This window comes from Uranotaenia lowii, chromosome 1, assembly GCF_029784155.1.
Source record: "Uranotaenia lowii strain MFRU-FL chromosome 1, ASM2978415v1, whole genome shotgun sequence".
In the NCBI taxonomy this organism is placed as follows: Eukaryota; Metazoa; Arthropoda; class Insecta; order Diptera; family Culicidae; genus Uranotaenia; species Uranotaenia lowii.
Window position 1 is genome coordinate 17,345,940 of NC_073691.1, and position 22,605 is coordinate 17,368,544.

At 35.9% G+C, this 22,605-nt stretch overlaps 1 protein-coding gene across 2 annotated transcripts in view; it reads right to left on the reverse strand.

Moving 5' to 3' along the window:
* LOC129745129 (carbonic anhydrase-related protein 10) overlaps positions 1–22,605 on the reverse strand; it is a 119,559-nt gene that overhangs the window by 74,707 nt on the left and 22,247 nt on the right. For both annotated transcript variants that reach the window (XM_055738025.1, XM_055738033.1), the window contains exon 2: positions 14,792–15,489. In XM_055738025.1, coding sequence (XP_055594000.1) covers positions 14,792–14,843 — 52 coding nt within the window. In that variant the 5' untranslated portion in view covers positions 14,844–15,489. The remainder of the gene's footprint in view (positions 1–14,791; positions 15,490–22,605) is intronic.

Below are 22,605 nucleotides of genomic sequence, written 5' to 3' on the forward strand. Positions count from 1 at the left end.
GTGTCACATAGGATCTCATAAAGTCCGCAAGAAGTCTAGCAACAGTTTTAAAGAGCCTGAAAGAAGTCTTAACACAGTTTTGAGAGAGTCTCAAAACATGTCTCTCAAAAGGTCATTAGAAAAATTCTCAACAATTTCAAAACAGTCTCAAAAGAGTCTTGGAACAGTTTACGAATAGTGTCGAAAGAGTTTTGACATAGTTTTTAAAGAGTATTGAAAAAACCTTAAATAACTTCAATACAGCCTGTTAAATGTCAAAAGAGTCTCAAAATTCTCTCAAAAAGTATCGAGAAGTCCTTCCTACCCAAGGCCAAGAACGGGAGGAATCTAAAGAGAGTCTTAAAATAGTTTAGAGAGCATCGAAAGAGTGTGAACTGTTTAGATTTTTCGGCCCCGGCAAGTAAAACCACCAAAATGCTCTTGGCGACGAACGTATTAAAATCGTTTCGAAAGAGTTATGTTTTGAGAGAGTATCAAAACAGTCTGAAACAGTTTCAAAACAACCTTAACAGTGTCGAAATAGTCTCAAAATTTACTCAAATACTCTCAAAAGTCTGAGAACAGTTTTGAATTAGGCTCAAGACTTTCGCGAAACAGAGTTTGAAACAGTTTCAAAACAGCTTCGAATGAGTCTAAAGAGTTCCAAAAGTCTCTCATAGGGTCTCAACAAGTCCGTTAAAAGTCAGCTTTCAAAGAGCCTGAAAAAAAGTCTTAACACAGTTTTACGAGAGTCTCAAAAGAGTCTGAAATAGTTTCAAAACAGCTCCAAAATTGTCAAAAGTGTCTCAAAATTCTCTCAGAGAGTCTCGAAGAGACCTTAGAAAGTTACTGAACAGTTTTAAAAGAGTCTCAACAGAGTCTTGAAATATTTTCAAAATAGTCTCGAAAGAGTCTTAACATAGTTTTAAGAGAGTCTTGAAATAACCTGAAACAGTTTCAAAACAGTCTTTTAACTGTTAAAAGATTCTACAAATTCTCTCAAAGAGTATCAAAAAGTCCTTAAAAACTCTAAGAAATGGTTTGGAGGAATCTTGAGAGAGTCTTAAAATAGTTTTAAGGAAGTTGCGAAGAGTCTGAACAGTTAAGAAAGAGTCTTGAAATATTTCCCAAACAACCTCAATAAACATGAAATGATCTAAGACACGAAAGCCACAACCGTGGTAAAATGTCTACAATAAATATAAAAAAAAAAAATAAAATGATCTAGCTAAGTGCCTTTTTTGAGACACGGTTGTAAAATTTTGTGGTACTGATACCGTTCATAACTCTTTGAAATTAGCTACATGCCCACTGTCAGCGATAACATAAGGCAAAAAAAAAATCAATTTTCCCGAGGTGCCAAACATTTGAAAATAGGTTTTGACTCATTTGGAGGCGCAATCGAAGTATGCAATTTTTTGCTATCAGTTTTGGTTTTCGAAATAACTTATAAGAAATTTGTGCACTTTTTGGCAAAGACTGTAGAACAAAACATGATTTAAAATTAAAATTATTAAGCAATAATCAACTTTCGGTTAAAACAGTATTCAAATGACATTTCAAACCAAAATGAATTTTAGATATTTTTAAAGTGTAAGTTAAAGCGCTCTGCAGTCTTCAACAAAGAAGTAAAAGAAATAAAAAGATATCAATTAATGATTTATCATAAAACTGTCTTATCAGTAAGACAAAATTTGACAAAAAAATAGAGTTTAGGACACTAAAATCTTCTAAAACCAGTTATAAATCATCGATGGAAAATTTGAATTCAACAGAAGTTGAAATTATAGAGTTCATGGTTGGAATGAAGACGATTAAGCACTGAATTTCTATTGAGTTTTGAACGGATCTGTACACTTCTGTGAAAACCAAAAAATCAGGCAAAATCAGACTTATTTCCAAAAATCAGCGAAAAACGAGGCTTATCAGGTTATCAGGCGGGACCTTCAAAAATCAGGCAAATCCTGAAAAATCAGGCACGTTGGCATCTCTGCCAGCGACAATGTTTTCCAGTTCTCTCATTGGTCAAAATTATTCAATTTCTATGTGGTTTTTGGCCATCTGGATGCACTGCTCGTTGCAGATAGAACATGAAGTTAGTTTTCTCATTTCCAAATTTACAAACATGGCGGACTTTCTATCATATCCGATTTAAACTGACTTCAGATGACATTTTATACGATCTATTGTTTATAGTTTAAAAACATCAACGGATCACATGTTGACCCTAATGATTACTTACAAATTAAAATTAATATCAACATAAAACTACACAATACGTTCCTTGAGACGTCGAAGTCGAAATGTTCGGAAAACCGATTAAAAGTTTTTAGAATGCCGATGAAAGCGCTGTTAGCCCCGTAGTTGTTCAGGTGAATCGGAACGTAGAGCTGCAGGTTCTGGTTTCGTAATCCTCGGGGTCGTACGCTGAGAGGGAAGTTCGGGGCAGTCGATTCTAGATGTGAGAAGGTCCGCTGCAACTAGGGCATGTGTAGCATTTCGGCGTACTTGAAGCGTATCTAAGCCTATCAGACGGCAGCGGTTTTTATAGCTTGGTAAACGAAACGAATCCTGCCAGTTTAAGTGTCGTAGAGCGTACCGCAAAAAACGCCGTTGGATAGCCTCGATTCTTTCAGCTCCGTTCTGGTAGAAAGGGCACCAAACAGCTGAAGCGTACTCGAGAATAGAACGAACTATGCAACAATAAAGACTTGTCAGGCAGTATACGTCTTTGAAATCTTTGGCCATACGAAACAAGAATTCAAGGCTTCGAGAAGCTTTGTCGACAACATAGTTCGTATGAATCTAGAACTCCAGCCGTCGGTCAAGAATAACGCCCAGATCGTTAATATGGTCCACCCGGATGAAGGTTTGGTCTCCGAGGATGTACTCTGCATGAAAAGGATGCTGCTTACGGGTAAACGATATTACCGAGCATTTACTGCGGTTCAAGGACAAGCAATTGATATCGCACCAGTGAGCGAAAGCGGTGAATTGCTGTTGGAGGAAGTTGATGTCGTCTTGGCCGTTTATGGTGTGAAAAAGTTTCAAGTCATCGGCATAAGCGAGCTTTGTGCCACCGAGGAGCGAGAGTACATTATTAAAATAGATCACGAAAATGATCGGTCCCGAATGACTTCCTTGAGGCACTCCTGAAGAGGCAACGAACTGCCTAGAAAAGGATTCACCAGTACGAACGGATAACTTTCGTCCCATTAAGTAACTCCGGAACCAATCCAGTAGGGAACCACATAAGCCTCACCTTCACCTTATCGAACGCAGCAGAGAGATCTGTGTAAATGGCGTCTGTTTGAGTTTTCTTGGAAAAGCTGTCCTGCACGAACGATGTAAAACTCAGTAGGTTTGTAGTCGTGGATCGTTTAGGCATGAACCCGATCTGATCGTTGGAGAAGTGATGCTTGCAAAATGAGAAAATTGGATCCAAAACAACCAGTTCAAACAATTTGGCGATCGCGCATAGAGCAGAGATTCCGCGATAGTTGATCACGTCTCTCTTATCTCCCTTTTTGTGGACAGGAAACATTGAAAGATATGCCTGATAGGTGTCAGCAAAGATGGCATAAAACGCTTCAAAAAAGTAGCTGGTATACCGTCCGGGCCCGTAGAAGATGAATTTTTTAGCTTTGCTGTCGCTTTTAGGATGGCCGCCTCGTCGACCAGAATACCATTCGAAGATGACCGACCCTAGGGGTGATATATTTCTGACAGCTCTGGCCAGTTGCTCCAAGGAAATTCGACCAGTTGTGAAAATATTTGAAAATTTCTCGGCAAAAAGTTCACAAATTTCTGGATCAGTTTTCGCTGTGTCGCTGTCAAGGAACATGTGGGACAGAAGCCCTGGTTCTTTCCGTTGATTTTTTACATGCTTCCAAAAAGATTTCGGACTGGTCTTGAAATTCCTTTGTAACCGAATTTAAATAATTCAAGTAGCTACGCTTACTGACTTTTTTATAAGCCGAGTTTAGTTTGCGGTATTCTCCCTTAGTGTAAGGGGATTTGTGCTTGTTGTAGTTTCTGAGTGCACGTTTCTTGGCCGTCTTCAGTCGCCGCAGTGATTTAGTGATCCAGGGAGCCCGTAGATTTTTAGCTACCCTACGTTTCGGAACATGGCGATCAATAATGTAGTTCAGCATGTTGGAAAAAGTCTCAGCGGCTGCGTTTGGATCAGAAGGATCGAGCTCAACTTCCCATTCGATGGACTCAAGAACGAGAGATATAGTTTCAAAATCCACGTTCTTGAAATCTTGATAGAAGGAAGCCGTTTTCTTCACTGGAGCATATATCCTTGCGGCAGCGAAAGAGACCACTAAGGCTGGGTGATGTGGAACAGCTTTGACAAGGTGAGCGGGAGCTAAGTCAATCGTCGGAATCCAGAAACCTTCGTTAACGAAACAGAGGTCGAGCATACGTCCTTGATATTATTTATCTAACGTAAAGTCGCTGTACTCAGGGCGTCTAAGTATACGCTAGAAGATGCCGAGAACGAAGAGTGCACAGGATCAGGAAACAGAAAGCTACCTTGAGAGGATCACCATTTTAGGCCGGGCATGTTGAAGTCGCCAATGACGAGTGTGTCATCCTCGGGAGAACAAAAGGAGCTGACTTTAGACAGGCAACGCGAAAAGGACTCTGCTAAAACCAGGTCGCCAGAACGATCACTACGCATAGGAAGAGTTTCAGATTACCGAGATCAATGCGGGTCCAAAGAAGCTCCAGATCGTCACAGGAAACGTCTTCGATAAGCAAAGCCGGGAGTTTAGATCGAACGGCAAGTAACACTCCACCACCAGTAGATTTCTTGCTGTTGAGGGGGCTACGGTCGCAACGAAACACTGTGTAATCTGGGCCAACAATCTGACTGGAGAGGTTACGGTCATCAAGCCATGTTTCGGTAAAGGCAATGATATCGTAGCAGGAGCACGAAGTAGCAAGCAGATAATCGATCAGGCAGGTATTGACACCACCTGTGTTCTGGTAGAAAATGCTGATAGAGTAGTCCGATTCAGATACAGTACCGGAACGAAGATCGCTGGAAAGGCAGATTTCATCACGCGGAGAAGAACAGTCAACGATATCATACTTGCCTGATAGCGCAAGCTGGAGAACAACTTTGCCACAGAAGAACTCAGGGCCGGGACGACTGTAGACGCTGGCTGGAAACAGCGCGACTGAGTCGAAGGGCTCCGGGGTCTCCGTGGTTCCTAATTCGTTGCGTCCCAGTGCTGGAGGCCCAGTACGAAACGCCGGATTTCCGAGGTCAGGAGTGTTTAGCTGGATGCATCTGTCGGAAGGCGGCAGCAGCGCGACTGAGACGAAGGGCTCAGGGGTCTCCCGAGGACTCAGAACGAAGGGCTCAGGGGTCTTCCGAGGGCTCAGAACGATGCGTCCTGGTGTCGAAACCCGAGAAGCAATTGAGGCACTTGTAGATGAGATGTGTTGGTAGACTTCGTACGTAGGATCTGCGGTTAGGTAAAAATTCATCACACAACGAGAATTTTCCGGGGAAAATGAATACTTGCCTGGATGAGTAGGCTGGAGGACCTCATCGCCGCATTCGAACTCAGGGCTGGGACGGCTGAAGACGCTGGCTGGAAACAGCGCGACTGAGTTGAGGGGCTTTGAGGCCTCCCAAGTGCCAAGTTCGTTGCGTCCCAGTGGAGAAACCCCAGAAGCGTTGGCTGATCCTCCCACAGCAGAAAAACGGTCAAGAGATAAACAGCAGAGAGCTAGTGTCTCGTCGTCGTTGTCAGTTGGAATGAGAACCATGTGATTCCCATCAACCTTCAAACCTCTAAGAGGGTCTACCTCAAGGACACCGGTACGGTTGTTGACCGACCCGTTCCAAAAGCTATCGGTGCGGTAGCTTCGACAGTTGACTGGAAGAGTTGTACTTATGGGGCAGGAGTCTGAAACCGACGGTTGAAGTTTTTTGGTTGATCCACAAATTCACGGAACTGCATCCTCGAGGGCCAGGTCGTTGTGTTCAGCGCGGCATCTTTGAGCGAAGGATCCAATCCGATTTTAAAAGAAACAAATCTTCTAGTGGAGCCATCTACTCCTTTCGGGAGCAATCGTTTCACTTCCACTGGTAAGGTTATATCCAAGCAAAGAGAGATTATTTTGTTGACATCTTGATCGGTTATTTGCGGTTGAAGTCCAGCTAGATACAGCCAGAACTTAGGTGCCGGAGTTGGAGGAACAACAAACGGGACTGAGAGATCACTAAGATCGATAGACTTAGTCCCAGTCATTGTTGAAGAGACTAGCGATAGTCCATCATTACCACGGCGACGCTTGATATTTGGTGACGGCTATGCTTGTGGAGTCCCTTTTAGAGGTGGAAACAAAAAAGCTGCCATCGGTGGGTACTTCTTCGAAGCCATATCTTCGACCTTTTTTCGACAAAAGGCCGAGCTGATGCGTTAGCTTGTCCAAAACAATAACTGGGTAATCGTTTCACTACGCAGTTGGAATTACGAATCTCAACACCATTGTAAACGATTTAAGTTATCATTTCTGATACGATTTTATGTTTGCTAGGTCAGTAGGTCTCTTAAAAAAATCAAATGGACTGAGATTCCATTAGGAAGTTGCCATTGAATTTAGACTAAACTTGTGCTGATGCAAAAGTTGAAAACGGATTTATGTAGAGTTTTGCGAGCATCTTTAAGTTTCAACAGTTTTGAAGACTGTAACACTGTAAACAGGAATACACCGGTTCGGTAATTTGTTTTACCAACATGGGTTGTTTACACAAATTCCACAAATTTAAATGTTTTAGATTGTTTTGCCACTAGATCCTTATGCCTGCCTTCTAAAAGGAAAATTATCATCGACTAGTCCTAATAACCCTCATGATTGTCCTGCAGTCAGTTGGATGGACTTCGGTTTCCAAAACTATTCCCTCCACTCAGAAAGAGTTTGGTAGTTTTTTGGCATTGGGTTTCTCGAAAATAAAATAAAAGTTCGCTTTATTCTTGTGAGCTGTTTGCCTTTTTTGCGCAGCATGAAACATTAAAGAAACAAGAACGCCATTGCAAAATTGATGACGTTTTGTGTTTCACTTCCTTATCACTACATGATTCAGTAGATTTTCGATGACTCGTAGGGATGAGCTATGAACACTTTTCAAACACTTTTTCCTCGATCTTCGTTTAAGGAATCAAAACAAGATTTTGAGAAAACAGTTTAAAAATAAAACATCAACATTCCATTAAATTCTTCTATTTTGAAAAAAAAAAGAAGTGGTTAAGTTTATAACACACTGAAAAAAATATCACCTCAAAAACAACCCGTTTAATGATGTTCATTGCAAAAGTCGATAGTATTTGCCGTTTAGGTGTGAAATCAATGACAAGCATCTGCTAATGATCAAGGACATTATCGTCTTTACAAAAAAGCCTATTATCGGTACCAAACTTTTGCCATTATCGCACCTTTCATCCGCCCCAGCTTGAAACAGTTCCGAAAATTGAAAGTTCAACAGGAGTCCTTTAATTAGTGTGTCGGCCTTGTTTCATTCATGATACCCACGAAAAAGCCCGAAACCGAAAAGTTCCGTATTTCCCCAAAAAACGTTTAGTTAGTATCCTGCTAGCTAACTACAACTTTTACGCGGTATTCGCTCACTAGCTCGCATAATGCTCGATTTGTATCGCCCGCCTTGCCACATCACATGTGTGTTGGTTTTGTCGAATCGGTTGAATCGAAAGTTCTTCCTCAACCTGTTTCGTTAAACTTCAACCTTCCGCCAACAGCCGGAACCGGAAAGTAGCAGGAGATGATTCCCGATTCCAAAGTAGGTATAGCGCTCGATTTTGAATTTTACGCCACCGTGAAAACAGAAGCAGCATCAGAGCTCGCAGAGCTACTACACGCCACACTGTTTTCATTTTGTGGTCTATTAGAGAACAAGCTGGGGTGTTTTTGCTTTCGCGCAATTGAATTGCGGTCCACGGCACGGGAAATTAATTTTGGCGAAGCTGACCGGTCCAGAGAAGCTTGCTTTCCAGCAGGGCTTTTTGGCAACTTTTGGCTCACTAGTAAAGGGAGGTTTTTGATTTATTTCCGGAAATTTTAATCGAACGTGGAATTGTTTTAAAATAAATTATTTAAATTCTATGTATTAAATTCTTCAAAAGATTCCTAAGTTCCTAACAGAGCCATAAGAAAACTGTCTCGCGGTAGAGAATTTAAATTTTTGCTACATGAATTGCATAAATTTAGGGATAAAACCGAAGGATAGTTTTCCAAAAACACTATAGTTCTGAATCTGAATTCTGTTTTTTTGAATCAGAAATATGATTTTTTATTCTGAATCTAAATTCCGATTCTTAATTCTAAATCAAAGGTTTGTTCGTCTAGTTAGCAAGTTTTCATTTTTAAAAATTTCAACCAATCTCTCTGGAATCTTCCTAGCTTTATTTGTTGTTAACAAATTAAATCGCCATTACAACTTCATAAAACTGTTTACTCAGCGTCCCCCTGGAGTTATAAAAAATACCACCCACAAATTGTTTTCGCTTCCAACAACGGTTTCACGAAAGATATTTTTATTCCGGTTTCATCCTGCAACGATTTTAAAATTATCAAGCAAAAAATAGGGAATCCACCAAATCCTCCACCGGAGCAGCAAAATCGCCATCCGCCAAGTGCAAAGGAGAGCAATTCAAGCTCGAGCTACCACTAGCAGATAATAATCAAATGGCGCGTTTGATCGTAAAATTTTTGCGCTTTACTTTGGTCTTTTCTTGGACGAGGTAGGGCTAAAGGAAAGGCGAAAGACGGCAGCACTATCATCATCATTGCCATGGAGCCAAGTTTGCTCTCACTTTTGCAGAGGACGAATTATCGGAAAAGTGGGAAATGACAAAATTGACGAAACTAACAATGTTGATAAAATTGTTAAACTCAACAAAACTTGTCAACAATCGAGATATTCCTAAGTTGTTTTGAAATCTCCAAATTCTCAAAACCCTCAGATTTCTCAATACAATACTTTCGAAACTGCGAAATTAATCGAAATTTAAAATTTTCATGACAAATCTCTCCAAAGTTTTAGAACTCTCAGAAATTAAAAAAAAAATTCACACATATTCCTAAGAATCTATTTAAATCTATTTCGTAAAACATAAAAAAATCGAAATTCCTTATATTATAAAAACCCTTGAAATTGAGCATTTTATTCCAAACCCCCGTAACTCAAAATGTTCCTAAATTATGAAATTCATCATAATTCTCAAAATAAATCTAAGTCTTCAAATTTAATTCTTAAAATCATTCGTACTCTTGGAATATAATATTTTTTCTAAATTGTCAAAAATGTTAAATTTTCTAAAATTTGAAAAAAAAATTAAAATTTGTTATTAAATTTTGAAAATTTATAAAATTGTTGGTAGAAAACGTCAGAATAATTAAAATACCCCGCTCCTCCATGTTTTGAAAATTTATAACATTCAAAGATTTTCCGACACCCCAAAAATTGTCAGTTTTTTAAGTAAAGCGAATGACCAATACATATTTAAACAGGACGATAGTCAAAGGTCTTAAGTATATCGAAAGTTCAGAGTTTATTAAAACTTTATGAACTTTCAATACTTCTTAAGAATTTTAAAAATCACAAAACCTTTGAATATTTTAGAATTTCTAAACTATTAAAATACTTAACACATTCGAAGATTTCCAAATTTTCCTAAATTATCTTAAATTCTCATCTGTCTTCCATTTTCAAATTTTTAAGATTCATGGAATTTGCTGTATGGAATAAATTCTTCGAATTCCAACTATGAAAAATCTCAAAATCGTCAACGCATTTAAAATTATAAACTATTCTCAAAATTTGAAAATTTTCAAAAAGATTCAAAACTTTAAAGATTTTAGATAGTTTTGAAATTTTAACAATTTTTAAGGTTTCTTACATTCTTCAAACCATAACCAAATTTTCTAAAAAAAATCGAAATATTTCAAAATTTTCAAAAAAAATATTTCAACCTTATCATAATTTTCAAACTTTCGTAATTTCCAAAATTTCAAAAAATTCTCAATGTTCTTGAAATAATCAAAATAAATACTCAAGACTCAAAACTCAAATTCGTTAAACTCTTTAAACTTCTCAAAGTAGTATATTTTTCCAAAATGCTTTTGAATTGAGTAAAAACTCTAGAAGTCTCTTCTCGAAATTCCTCGAAATCCAAAACTTACACAATTTTTAATCTTCTAACTTCTAACCTAAAATTTTGGAATTTTCGAAAGTTAAAACCTGTTAAAATTATCATTTTTTCCTAAATTTCTGAATTTTATGAAACTGACTATTTTAACAAAATTTAAGATTCTTGAAGATGTCAAAAATTGTCCTTATGGTAAAAATTGTCAAAAATAAGGAAAATTGATAAAATTCGGAACAATCTTGACATCAATAAAATTATAAAATTATCCAAATTTTCAAATTTTGAAAAAAAATTGATATTACCAAAATCACCCAGTTTGATAAATTTTTTCTTCATACTTTTTAATACTTTCAGAATTTTCACAAATCTCACCATTTCCCAAAAAACAGTTTTCAAATTTCATGTAATGGACTAAATTTTTTTGTAGCTCCACCCTAAGTAATCTCAAAATATTTAAGCTTCTTTAAATTGTTATAATTCTTTAATAAAAATTTCTGAAAATTTTTTAACTCTCAATTTTTTTTTTCAAATGCTCAATAATTTTTGTTTCAATAAACTCACTGAATTTCAAAAATTAAGTTTGACAATTTTACAATTTCCAATATAAATTTTTTTTTAAATTGTAAAAAAATCTTTTTTTAAAATATTCTCAAAACAGAACATTATTTTGATTCACAAATCGACCCCAATTATCAAATATCTTACAACTCTGTCTGCATTAGTTTTAAAATTCTTTTTTTTTTTTTATTCTCAGCATATATTATTTAATAAATGCTTAGAATTAAATGATACTAAAAAAAATTATAGTAAAATACTTAAAACTTTTCAAGATTTCCTATAATTTGCATTCTCTGAAAATTGTTTAATTGTCAAAATTCTTAAAACTAGAAAATGTGTCAATTTCTTTGACTCGTTGTTTACTCAAATATGTCAAATAATTTTAAAAAATTGTACTTGTATGTTGTTTATTCACCAAAAAATTTTAAAAAGTTTTAAATCAAAATTTCTTAAATTATCAATGCTCAAAAAGTTTTCTAAATTGTTAAATTCATCAAAAATTCTTTTATTTGTATTGTCCAAAAATAAGAACGCTCAAAATTCTTAAAATTCTCGACATGAATCATATTCGTTTAAATTTTTAATGCTTGTAATTTGTTTAGAATTTAAAATTTCTGATAATTGGCAATATTCATAGAAAGCCTAAAAAATCTCGCCAACATATTCTCGCAATATTCAGTAAATATATAAAAATTCAGAAATACTCTGAATCCTCAAAATTCCTCAACATGAAAATTCCAAAATATAAAACAAATCCAAAGCAACATTTGTAAATTCTCATAAAACTCTCCACATGAATCATATTCGTCTAAATTTTTTAAATTCTCGTAAGAGCAAGTTCTCTCGTGTTGGGAAAAAGTGGTAGAAATTTCGACACGCGTAGCACATTTTGAAAATTTTACCATGCAAAAATGTTTTCAAGATCTTCGGGCGTTGTTTTTTTACCGCACTGTTTCTATTTCAGTCGTATGTGTTAGAAATAGAGCTATTTTTGTATCACAGCATGTGAAAATACAACACGTGTTGTAAAAACAATGGAAGGCCGAACTGAATTGAGGATCTTAAAAAAATATTTGCATGGTAAAGTTTTCAATATGTGCCACAAGTGTCAACATTTCTACCACTTTTTCCCAACGACAGTGAACTTGCTGTAAGTATTTTAAAATTTTAGATATCTGAAACTTGTCAATTATCATAGAAAGCCTAAAAAATCTCGCTTACAAAATCTCGGAATACTCAGATCCAAAGCAACATTTACAAATTCTTATAAAACTGGATAACGAGATGAAAATATAAATGATCTTTTTTTCATTTTTTTTTTTTTCTAAAATAAGATTTTTTTTAACAATCTTCAAAATTGGCACAGTTTGTCGACCTTCCCCAACTGTCAAAACAATTAAAATTTGTAAAATTTGAGAAAAATATTCTCAATGTTCTTATTATAAGGTTGCCAGAATTTTTTCAGCATGTATCCGGGCCGGACAAATCTGGGCAACTTAATATAAAAATCTGGCGGAATCTGGGCATTTGATTTCAAAATTGACGACCAAAAATCCGGGCAATATCCGGGCAAATTTTGTCAAAATCCAGAAATTACTCGACAAAAAAAAATGTTTTTCATTAAAACTCATCAAAAGACTTTAGATCGTCTTTAAAGCTTTTAAAAAACATTTCATGCTTATTTGGTTACGCTCCTCGTTTTCGAGCATTTTTGCCTATTTGGAACAAATATGGCCGTAAGGACACAATGCGGAAGCATTTTGTACGAGAAGCTTGGAAGCCTAAAGATTTGGATGATTTTATGTTTTTTCGGGAAAACTGAATGGCAAGTGATATGAGGAGTTCAAGTAGGCGTTGCCTTGTAGGACGTCAAAATTTCCGCTCCGTTGAAACAGTTTTCTCAGAAGTAAGAAATTAGAGTAAAAATGTATTGAAAGAACATCAAATCCAGATAATTATACATAACTACGAAGATGAACATTATTGTGAAGTGTGCTGTGGCATATAGAAAAATTTCATGAATATTTTATAGACCGGAAAGATGTGAGATGTTCAGAAGGTGCCAAAGTTCCCAGTACTAAAAAAAGTATCAGCCCTGCTCCTGCAAACTAAAACGCACGGATCTGAATCAGTGATAAATGTATCCTCCCGATAAAAACATCATTGGTGTGATCCCAACTTTTACAGATTTATTATACTTTTACAGAGCATTATTTTCATAAAAACCTATTTGAAGCGTTTGGCACTGAACTCCACGCTTTATTCTTTTCCTTGTTCCAGTATCTCTTCCGGTATTTACCACATGGTTGGCCTGGCCATAGTAATCTGTGCAATGCACATTTACATGTAACAGAGACTGTCGGATGGAGAGGAAACTTTGATTGAAAATGGGAAACGTGAAAAAAAGCTTCAAGTGATCAGAAGGGGAAGAAGAAAGAAGAAGACTCTGAAATTCCGTTGACAGAAACAGAACACGAGAAATCATTGACAGTACCCCTAGCGGCCAGCTATTTGGAGAGACCAATTCTGCGAACAAGATCCACAAAACAAAAACCGAACTAAAAACGTGTTTGGCCCTAAACGTATGAATCGTTTCAAATAAAAAAATTGACACAAAACATGTTTAATTAAGTTTATGTTTATGATTGTTAAATCAATACGAAATTCTCAAAAAAATATCCATAAGCAATGTTCAATATTGTGAAAATTCTCAAAATTATCCATATTTTCCGAATTCTTAAAATTTATAAAATTTAAAAAAATTGTCAAAAATGTTCAATATATGGAAATTGGCAAATATTGCAAAATCGTTAAAAATGCTATTATCGTCAAGAATGTTAAAATGTCAATAATGTCATTAAATTTCATTTACTTTAAAAGTTTAAAAAAAAGAGACATGAGAAGGGAAGACGAAATTTCAGTCCTCAAAGTCGCTCAAAATTTACTCCTCTTTGAAAACTTGGTCGCTGTTTCTAGCTGTCGTTTCTTTCGTTGCTCTTGCTGTGAAATTCCGGCCCGGAAGTGTTCCTCGACTCTGGCTGCTAGCTTACTGAAGGCAACCGAAAATGGGACGTGGTTTTTGCCTGGATCTGGTGGTAGGAAATATCCTATTCAGACTTGGTGGCGCGCGAAAAACAACGGAAGCCAACATCCTTCTCATGCGGCGCTTTCCCCCATCCTCATCACAGAGCCCCAACTTTGGCCAAGACAATAAATATTCTCCGGGATGTTTTTTTCTACCTCGGCAAAAACGTTGCAGCTTCTTCTCCAGGACTTCTGACGGGAACGATCATCCCGTCATTCCTTCGGATCGTCCTGCTCCGGAAAATTGTTGAAGGGCAATGGGTTGTACCAAGAGGTAAAGAGCATTGTGGAGCTTTTTTTCCTCTTTCGTTGGCGTCGCGCGCGGCGCGTTAGTGTGAAAATACCAGAAAATGAACAATGACATCATCAGCGGCCTTTCCCTTCGGTTGGATCGGTTGGTGGAAATTTTCGGAAGCACAAAATTCACCGGAAATACCAACGATGCACAATCCATTCCCGTTGTTGGTTCTGCAGCCAGGGAAATTTTGAGTGTTTTTTCATCTTTCTGCGCCAGAAAATCTCTCAAAGAAGAAGCTCTTCGCCCCCCAAAAAAGGCACAACTATTAATCTATCACGGGAAGGCGGAAGATGAACAATGTGCTGTTGAATAATAAATTGATATCATTTCGGGACTCTCGTCGTGACCCTCATATTTCAAGCCCGGAGACATATCTTTGATCAGAAGACTTAAGGTAGCTAAGAGATAACTGGTGCTTCAAGGAGAAAATTGTTTCTTGTTAGGGTCTTCTGGCAGACAATCGAGCAAATTGGAGACAGGGATTTGAGAAATGTTTTACCAGCGAATGTAGTCTATCAATTTAGATGGTTTTGACAGATTATGATAGTAATATTTGATGTTTTTATGTTTTATAAATCTTTTTTTTAAAAATACCTCCACATAAAAATTATCAGTAAACAACGAACTTCATCATTTACATATTTACTTGATATTTAGTTTTAATTAAAGCGGAAATTGCACTTACCTTTTCCTAGTATAATAAGAAGAACTATATTTACACCTAGTTTAGCTAGCATTTTGATGTATTTCGGCAGTCTCTTCGATGATGAGAAGAATTAGGTTTTAATTGGGAACTGGAGTCGACCCAAAGCTAAGTAATTGTTGTTGATTTTCATTAAAACTTCACTTTAACCGCTTCGACGAATCTGACCGAAATAACAACTAATGGTCGTAGAGCTCCTCAAATCCGCAGCATTACTCCTTTAAATGCACTCTCACTCTTACTAATACAGCCAACCATTTAACGGGTAATTATTTTCAATTAACTCAACATGGAGAGGGCGAAAAAACAGACGCAAATTCACACACACATACTTAAATACGTAATTAAAAATAACACTTTCCCCCCGTAAAAAAAACGCTCGTGAAAAACTTTCTTCACTTTGGGTTGAGTACACTCGCTTTTTCCCCCTTGAGTCACCCACATTTGACGAACTCCGAACTCCAAAGCTGGGATCACAGAAGGTTAGGATTTCGCACTTAATTTCCCCCCTCCTATTTCATTTCACGAAGCTGGAGTTGATTTAGTTTTTTTCTCTTCCGGTAGATGTCACGACCAGCCGGGCTGCACTGGTTATGATTTTTTTGCCGTTTATTTATTTATTTTCCGTCATTTTCGTTTTCACTGTTGCCATTTTATTCTATTTCAACACGACATTTTTTCTGAAAGGTAGGAAGGGAAGATTTAGCACTAGTTTAATGGTGAGTTGTATTTTATTTTGTACAGTTTTTGTCTGTCCATGTCCCTTTGATGACACTGCGGTGAAAAATATGTTATGGTTTGACACTTGGTGATCCTGCCAGATCCCCCCTAGTTTTAAAAAATGATATCAAAATTCAGTCATCGAGATCGACAAAAACTAAGCGCTACACTTCATGAAAAAATAGTCACGACTTTAGAGGCGCTAAGCTAGAAGTTTTCATTTGTTCTTCAAAGTCTTTAGGTTATAGCAAGAGTCTCTATAAAAGAAAAAAGTCTTTATAAAAGAAAACTCCGAAAAGGCTAAAATACCATTTCAAACTCAAGTTTTTGAAAAAACCGGTATAAGGATTGGTCCAAAACTGATAAGGTTTAGACCCAATTTGACGCAGTTCTAAACCGTTTGACAGTTCATGGAACACGAGTGGGGTTGCCAGTTTTTTTACTGGTTAGGATCTTATTTCGTTGGTCCAATTCATGTATAAATTAAGTAGATACAACATTAGACCACGGATACAGGCACTCGTATTAAAGATAAGAAGAAAACACACCTTTACCGTAAAATCAGCTAAATATTCAGTAGTGTTGGCAGAGATGTGTAATATAATTTTCCAGAGGACGAATGACTGGAAAGGTTAAAATCCTCTTAAAATGTACAAAATTAGAAATAGAAATAGAATTGAACTTAATTATTGATTTTGATCTAAATTGATACCTTCTGGCAATAGCTCTAGTGTTATGAAATTAGACATACCTAGTATTGAAAATTTCAGATAGAAATTTCACAAAAACAGAATTTTAAACAGAAATTAGCTGTTTGGGCGAGTGGTTTCAAGAACAAAAATTTATAATTTTGAGATAATAATGCTACAGATTCTTCATATTTAAAACTCTTTCTTATGTATTTTTCAGATTTTCAGATTTTTTTCCTCCATGCTTTTTCATTTGAAGGACAACTATAAAATACCTATATTTCGACAGTTTTTTGCTTGTTTTACCAGAAAAACCATATAAACCTTAATGACTAACGTTTTTCATCTAAAATATGATTGGTTCAATCAGACTTTTTTTCTTTATTCTCTACCTTTTTATTGAAAAAAAACTGATTTTTTATTTTATCATATCTTTTAACTAAAACCGATCTATGAACTAGTTTTGGACACCAAAAGTTCTTGTTTTTGACAAGAACAGTTCCAGCTCATTTGTTTTCGAAGAGGAAGTTCTCTCGTGTTGGGAAAAAGTGGTAGAAATTTCAACATTTGTAGCACATTTCGAAAACTTCTCCATGCAAAAACATTTTCAAGCTCTGCTCATGTTTTTTTACAACACGTGTTCTTTTTTCCAATGCTGTGATGCAAAAATAGTTCGATTTTTATCATCGGCTGAAATAGACACAGAGTTGTAAAAAATACAACGGCCAAAGATCTTGAGCACATTTTCGCATGGTAGAATTTTCAAAATGAGCTACAAGTGTCGAAATTTCTATCACTTTTACCAAACACGAGTGAACTTGCTCTAAGGCAGGGGTGAGCAACCTTTTTAACCAACGGGTTATTTTAAAATTGAAAACTTGTCGGCGGGCCGCACTTAATGTTAATTTTTATAATTTGCAGAGCTTCACGTCAATTTTATAACAACGATTTTTTTGAGAAAATAAATCTGGAAAAGAGAATTCAAGTGTTTAAAAACAGAAATTCAAAACGACTTTTTGAATACCCGATATTGAAAAAGTACATCACTACATCTTTGCCATTTTTAAATTCTCTCAATTGTTTAGTAGCAGATACTTTTTAGCAAACATTCGTCCTTACAACTTTATTGTTAAAACCCAGGCTTTATTTATTAAATTTTCTCAATTTATGTCAATATTCAGAAATAAAAATAATTCACAAAGTTTAAGTTTAATTTTTTTGTTAGTATTTGAAGCCTTTTTGCCGAATTGGATAGAACAAATTTTATAAAAAAATATCTGCTGAGCATAACTTTATTTTTGCTTGAAAAAAAAAATAACGACTTCATTAACGCACTTCGAAATTCCTTTGATCATGAGTAGCTTCCGAAATTTGGCTGCTCTTTCGACTCTTTTAATGGATTTTGCTTTTCAAAGTGTTAGGAGTTAAATTATTAAGAAAAATGTATTTTTAATATAATATACTCCAATATAACGTTACGCAAATAAACAATATTACATTTATACCTTTGAACAGAACATAATAAATGCTTAAAATGCCAAAAAAAGTTAAAAACCTGATGATTGAGGGGCAAATGCAAAAAAGTTAAGATTTTTTTCAGCACGTATCCGGGCCGGACAATTCGGGCAATTTTCTATAAAATCCTGGCAAATCCGGGCTTTTCATTTATAAATAGATGACTAAAAATTCGAGCAATAACTGGGAAAATTTTGTCAAAACCCAAAAATTACTTAACAAAAAATCAATATAAAAGAAATTGAAATATTTTTTTTTTTCATCAAAACTCATAAACGGATTTTAAATCGTATTTTAAGCTTCGAAAAAACCTTTCATGATTATTCTTGCAAAATTTGTTTTGATGGCTAAATCTAATATAATAATAATTTTAACAAAACAATTTATAATTTTTTTTTATTTGCCAAATATAGTTTAAAAATCCGGGTATTTTTTCAATAAAATCCGGGCAACCGGGCAGGGCCGAACTGTTCCCAAATATTATATCAAATATCCGGGCAAACTCTGATAAAACCGGGCAATCTGGCAACCTTAAAATAAGTGCATATCTGATCAAGTCATATAAATTTTCCTAACAATGCATCGTTGAGAAAAGTTAATGCATTTAAATTTGAAAAAAAGCTTCGCGGGCCGCACAAAAGGGTCTCGCGGGCCACATGCGACCTGCGGGCCGCGCGTTGCTCACCCCTGCTCTAAGGAATGAATTTTTTCATATTAGAATTGCTTGTCTACTTCACGGCGTTTTACAACATGGAAACAGTATAAACAAACATACACAGAAAATTGGGTACTTACTTACTTACTTAATGATCCCGCGCCGATCCTCCGGTGCATAGGGCCGTGGTAAAAGACCTCCACTGTTGACGATCCGGAGCCAGCGTCTTCACCTGGTCCCAGTCAAGATTCTCGTCGACAGTTCGGATTTCAGCGGCTAGACTTCGCCGCCACGAATTTCTGGGTCTGCCTCTTCTTCGATGACCTTCTGGATTCCAATCTAGCGCCTCTCTGCAAATCTCGTTTTCATCTCTTCGCAGCGTGTGCCCAATCCATCTCCACTTACGTTCCCGAATCTCGATTTCTAGCGTCTTTTGATGACACCGGCGATGTAGTTCCTCATTCGAGATCCAGTTGCCAGGCCACCAAGCGCGGATGATATTCCGCAGGCAGCGGTTTACAAATACTTGCAGTTTTCGCGTCGTTACCGCATATGTGCACCAAGTTTCGCACCCGTACAGCAATACGGATTTGACGTTTGAGTTGAAGATTCGGATTTTTGTTCGTAGAGAGATCTGGCGTGACCGCCAGATGTTTCGGAGACTCGCAAACGCAAATCGGGCCTTTCTGATCCGTGTTTCGATGTCTTTTCTGGTACCACCATCAGGCGTAATCTGGCTACCAAGATACTGGAAGCACTCCATTTTCTCAACTTGTTGCCCAGCTACCAGGAAACAGGAGGGATCTCCTGTGTTGATCTCCATCGACTTGGTCTTTCCGACATTGACTTTGAGACCTGCTGCCTTGGAACTTTCGGTGAGGTCGTCGAGTTTGCTCTGCATATCTGGTTGTGTTTGGGCGAGCAAAACAATATCGTCAGCCAGGTCAAGGTCGTTCAGTTGCTCCATTGTTGAAGGATTCCACGGCAATCCTCGGTTCGGTGCACAGTCAATCGATCCAATCAGAATCTCATCCATTACGATTAGAAAAAGTAGCGGTGATAGAATACATCCTTGTCTCACTCCAGCTCCAGAAAATTGGGTGGCAAAAATTAAAATTTTAGGGGAATTTTCGGCGCTAGTTTTCAACAGCTTGAAAAACAATTAAAATCCCATTAAATGTAAGCGTATACCCGAATAACCCGGGTGGTTAAAAGGTCTCAAATAAATAATAATAATAATTAAATGTAAGCAAACATATGAAGTGAATAACCTAAAACTCATAGTTCAGAACCTTATCCAAAACTTGATTCCTTTATGTTGCCTTTATTCTAATAAAAGGTAAGTACTTTCATGATTGAAAACCATTCCTATTTGATCAATAGCATTGAATTAAACAGGTGATTTAGAATGATACTTTTAACACTAGAAAGACCGCACCAGTCAAAATGACTGGTTGGACACTTTGTTTGTTGAATATCTTTTAAACACTACGCTCTAAAAATTCGCAAAAAATACGACTTTTCATGAATTTTGAATCTCTACAAAACTGTGTATTTTTTATTTTTCTAGCTCTTTTAGTAAGCGAGAAAAATTTCGCCATGGACACTCGGACCGTGACCAGTCAAAATGACTGGTAAAATTCACAAACCTATAACTCAAACAAGATAATTTTTTTTCGCTTGCTTTTGGTTTTATTTGCAATCTACATTCAAGACAAAGAGCCTTAGTTGATTTATGGTGGGCAGGAGTGTGTCATTAGCTATAAAATTATTGATTTTTGATGCGAAGTCATGGAAATTTGTAGAAAAAGTTCTCGGATCGACCGCTGTGTGGCGCTTCAAGCACTTGACTCCCAACTTTTTTGGTCTGTTTTGTTGCTCAACTATAATCGAACTTTCTGTCAAAATTTGGCGAAACTTCAACAAGATTTGTAAAAGTTATGTTAGTTTTAATACATGTCCATTCGAGTAATCGAGTAATTTTAGGTTATAAATATGTTTTATACTGAACTAGTATGAGTAAAATAATTATGAATTTTGTACTTATTTATTCAAATTTGAAGACCTTATGTCTATGAAACTGAACCATTTAAATGATTTTTTTTTATATTTGATTATTCTTCATACGTTGGTTATTCACCATGGGTGCACGGATTCACCGCAGTTTCTGCCCAAGTATGTATTCACATGCATTCTTAGATTATTAGGTTCGACAAATTTCCAATTCAAGTTCCCTTACACGTATTCCGGCACCCGTGTATAAAGCTGGCAACTGATTGAACATTCTTATTATAAGAGGAAACACATCTTACCTGTCGGCAACTTACGGGGTTTGAACCCTAGAGTTTTCTTGCCGATACCGGGAATCGAACCCAGTACACCTGGCATACCTAGACTAGACTCACGCCAGTCTATCTGATAGACCACATTGGCGCTAAGATTTTTCAACATGGGTGCACGGAATGGCTGTAAATTCGCCGTTGTTAATTATATAGAAATAAATAGTTTTCAACTTGCTTCACAACACAAAATATTTTTGAGATAGATATGATAGGCATTTGAAATGCAACATTAGTCAATCGAAAAACTTTGAAGGAAAAACAAATCAATGTGTACATTTGACCATGTTGATTCATTATTTTTATTTCCACTGTTTTCCGTCGCACGACATAACTTGATGCATATAATTCCTAAAATTCACTCGATCCATGAAAACCGTTTTTCCATTTCTTGGATGTTGATCAGATCTTATCAGATAAATATACGATGGCAAAAACCTGTTTTTTAATGTTAATAAATAAATTTATTATTTCAAGATATAATTGAAATATTTCTTTTCCAGGAATGAAAAAAACGGAGCTTAAAATAAAATTCATTTTTTAAATAATTATGTCTCAACATGAAAGACATGATTTCAACTTTGGTTTAGTTAAGATTTGTAATAATGCTTTTTTAAAAATTGCAAAAAGTCCAATATGTGATTAAAACGCGGTGAATCCGTGCACCCATAGTGAAAAACTATGTATATAATACAAATTTTCATTTGAATCTTTAAAAGTCTTTATTCTTTACCTTCAACATGCAAAAAAAATGATTTTGGATGAATGGCGGTGAATCCGTGCACCCATGGTAAATTTCTCTACTTATATAAAAAATATGCTTCAAAACCTACAATATCAGGTATAATTTATAGGCATCGGATTGAAAAACTTCAGAGCGCTGGATGCTAGAAAACATCTACTAAAACAAAACTGAAGTGAAACCGTGTACCCATGGTCAATAACCATAGCCATCTAACATGTTTTTATTATTAGATTGATAATGTGTTTCAATTTTTTGATAATTATTTGACATATGCATTTTATGACATACACGCATTCGTCAACTATGCCAAACTGAGGTGATTCCGGGCACCCGTGGTGAAAAAATATTTCAATTTTATAACAAAAAAGTTATGGAATTAATAACAAAATAATTTCAAAAGAAAAAATTTAAAAATATTTTGATAGAAAAAATTTCCCCTTTACCAGTCATTTTGACTGGTCACGGTCCGAATAGGTATATTCAATTTGGCGGTCCTTCTAGTGTTAAATAAATGTTAAACTATTATTAAACAACTTATTTAGAATAATTTTTATATTCAACATATGCTAAATTGGGAAGCAAAAATAGAAAAATACTAACACATATAGCTTGAGCAACCAAATAGGAAGATTAGTCTTTAATTGAAAATCTGTCAAAAACTGGCTCCTGTCAAAATCTACAGAATTTACTCTATGAAATTCTAAAAAACTATATGGAAAACCACACACCACGAAAATTTTAAAGCATATTTTCTCGAAAGTAGCTTATTTGAAATTATACCTATTTGTCTCTGAGCGCCTCAATCATAAAAGAAAATGGAATACTAATCAGTGTTAAGAAATCAGGTTTTTTGAAATTCTTCAGCAAGACTATAATGATTAACTTAAATTGACGAACGATTTAGAAGTGATAAGCTATTTAAAATTTAAAAACTAATAAAAAATTAAAAAAATTAAAAGGTTTGATATTGAGGTCGGAATCAATTCAAGTCAAGATGAAATTTTTTAACTGGTTTAAATATTGATTATTTCTTCGGGGACCCTCAATGAATTCTTGGGATCTTTAATTTTTCATCATAACTTTTTTATGAACGCACGCTGAAAGCTCAGGAAAAAAACTTCCTAATCAAACCT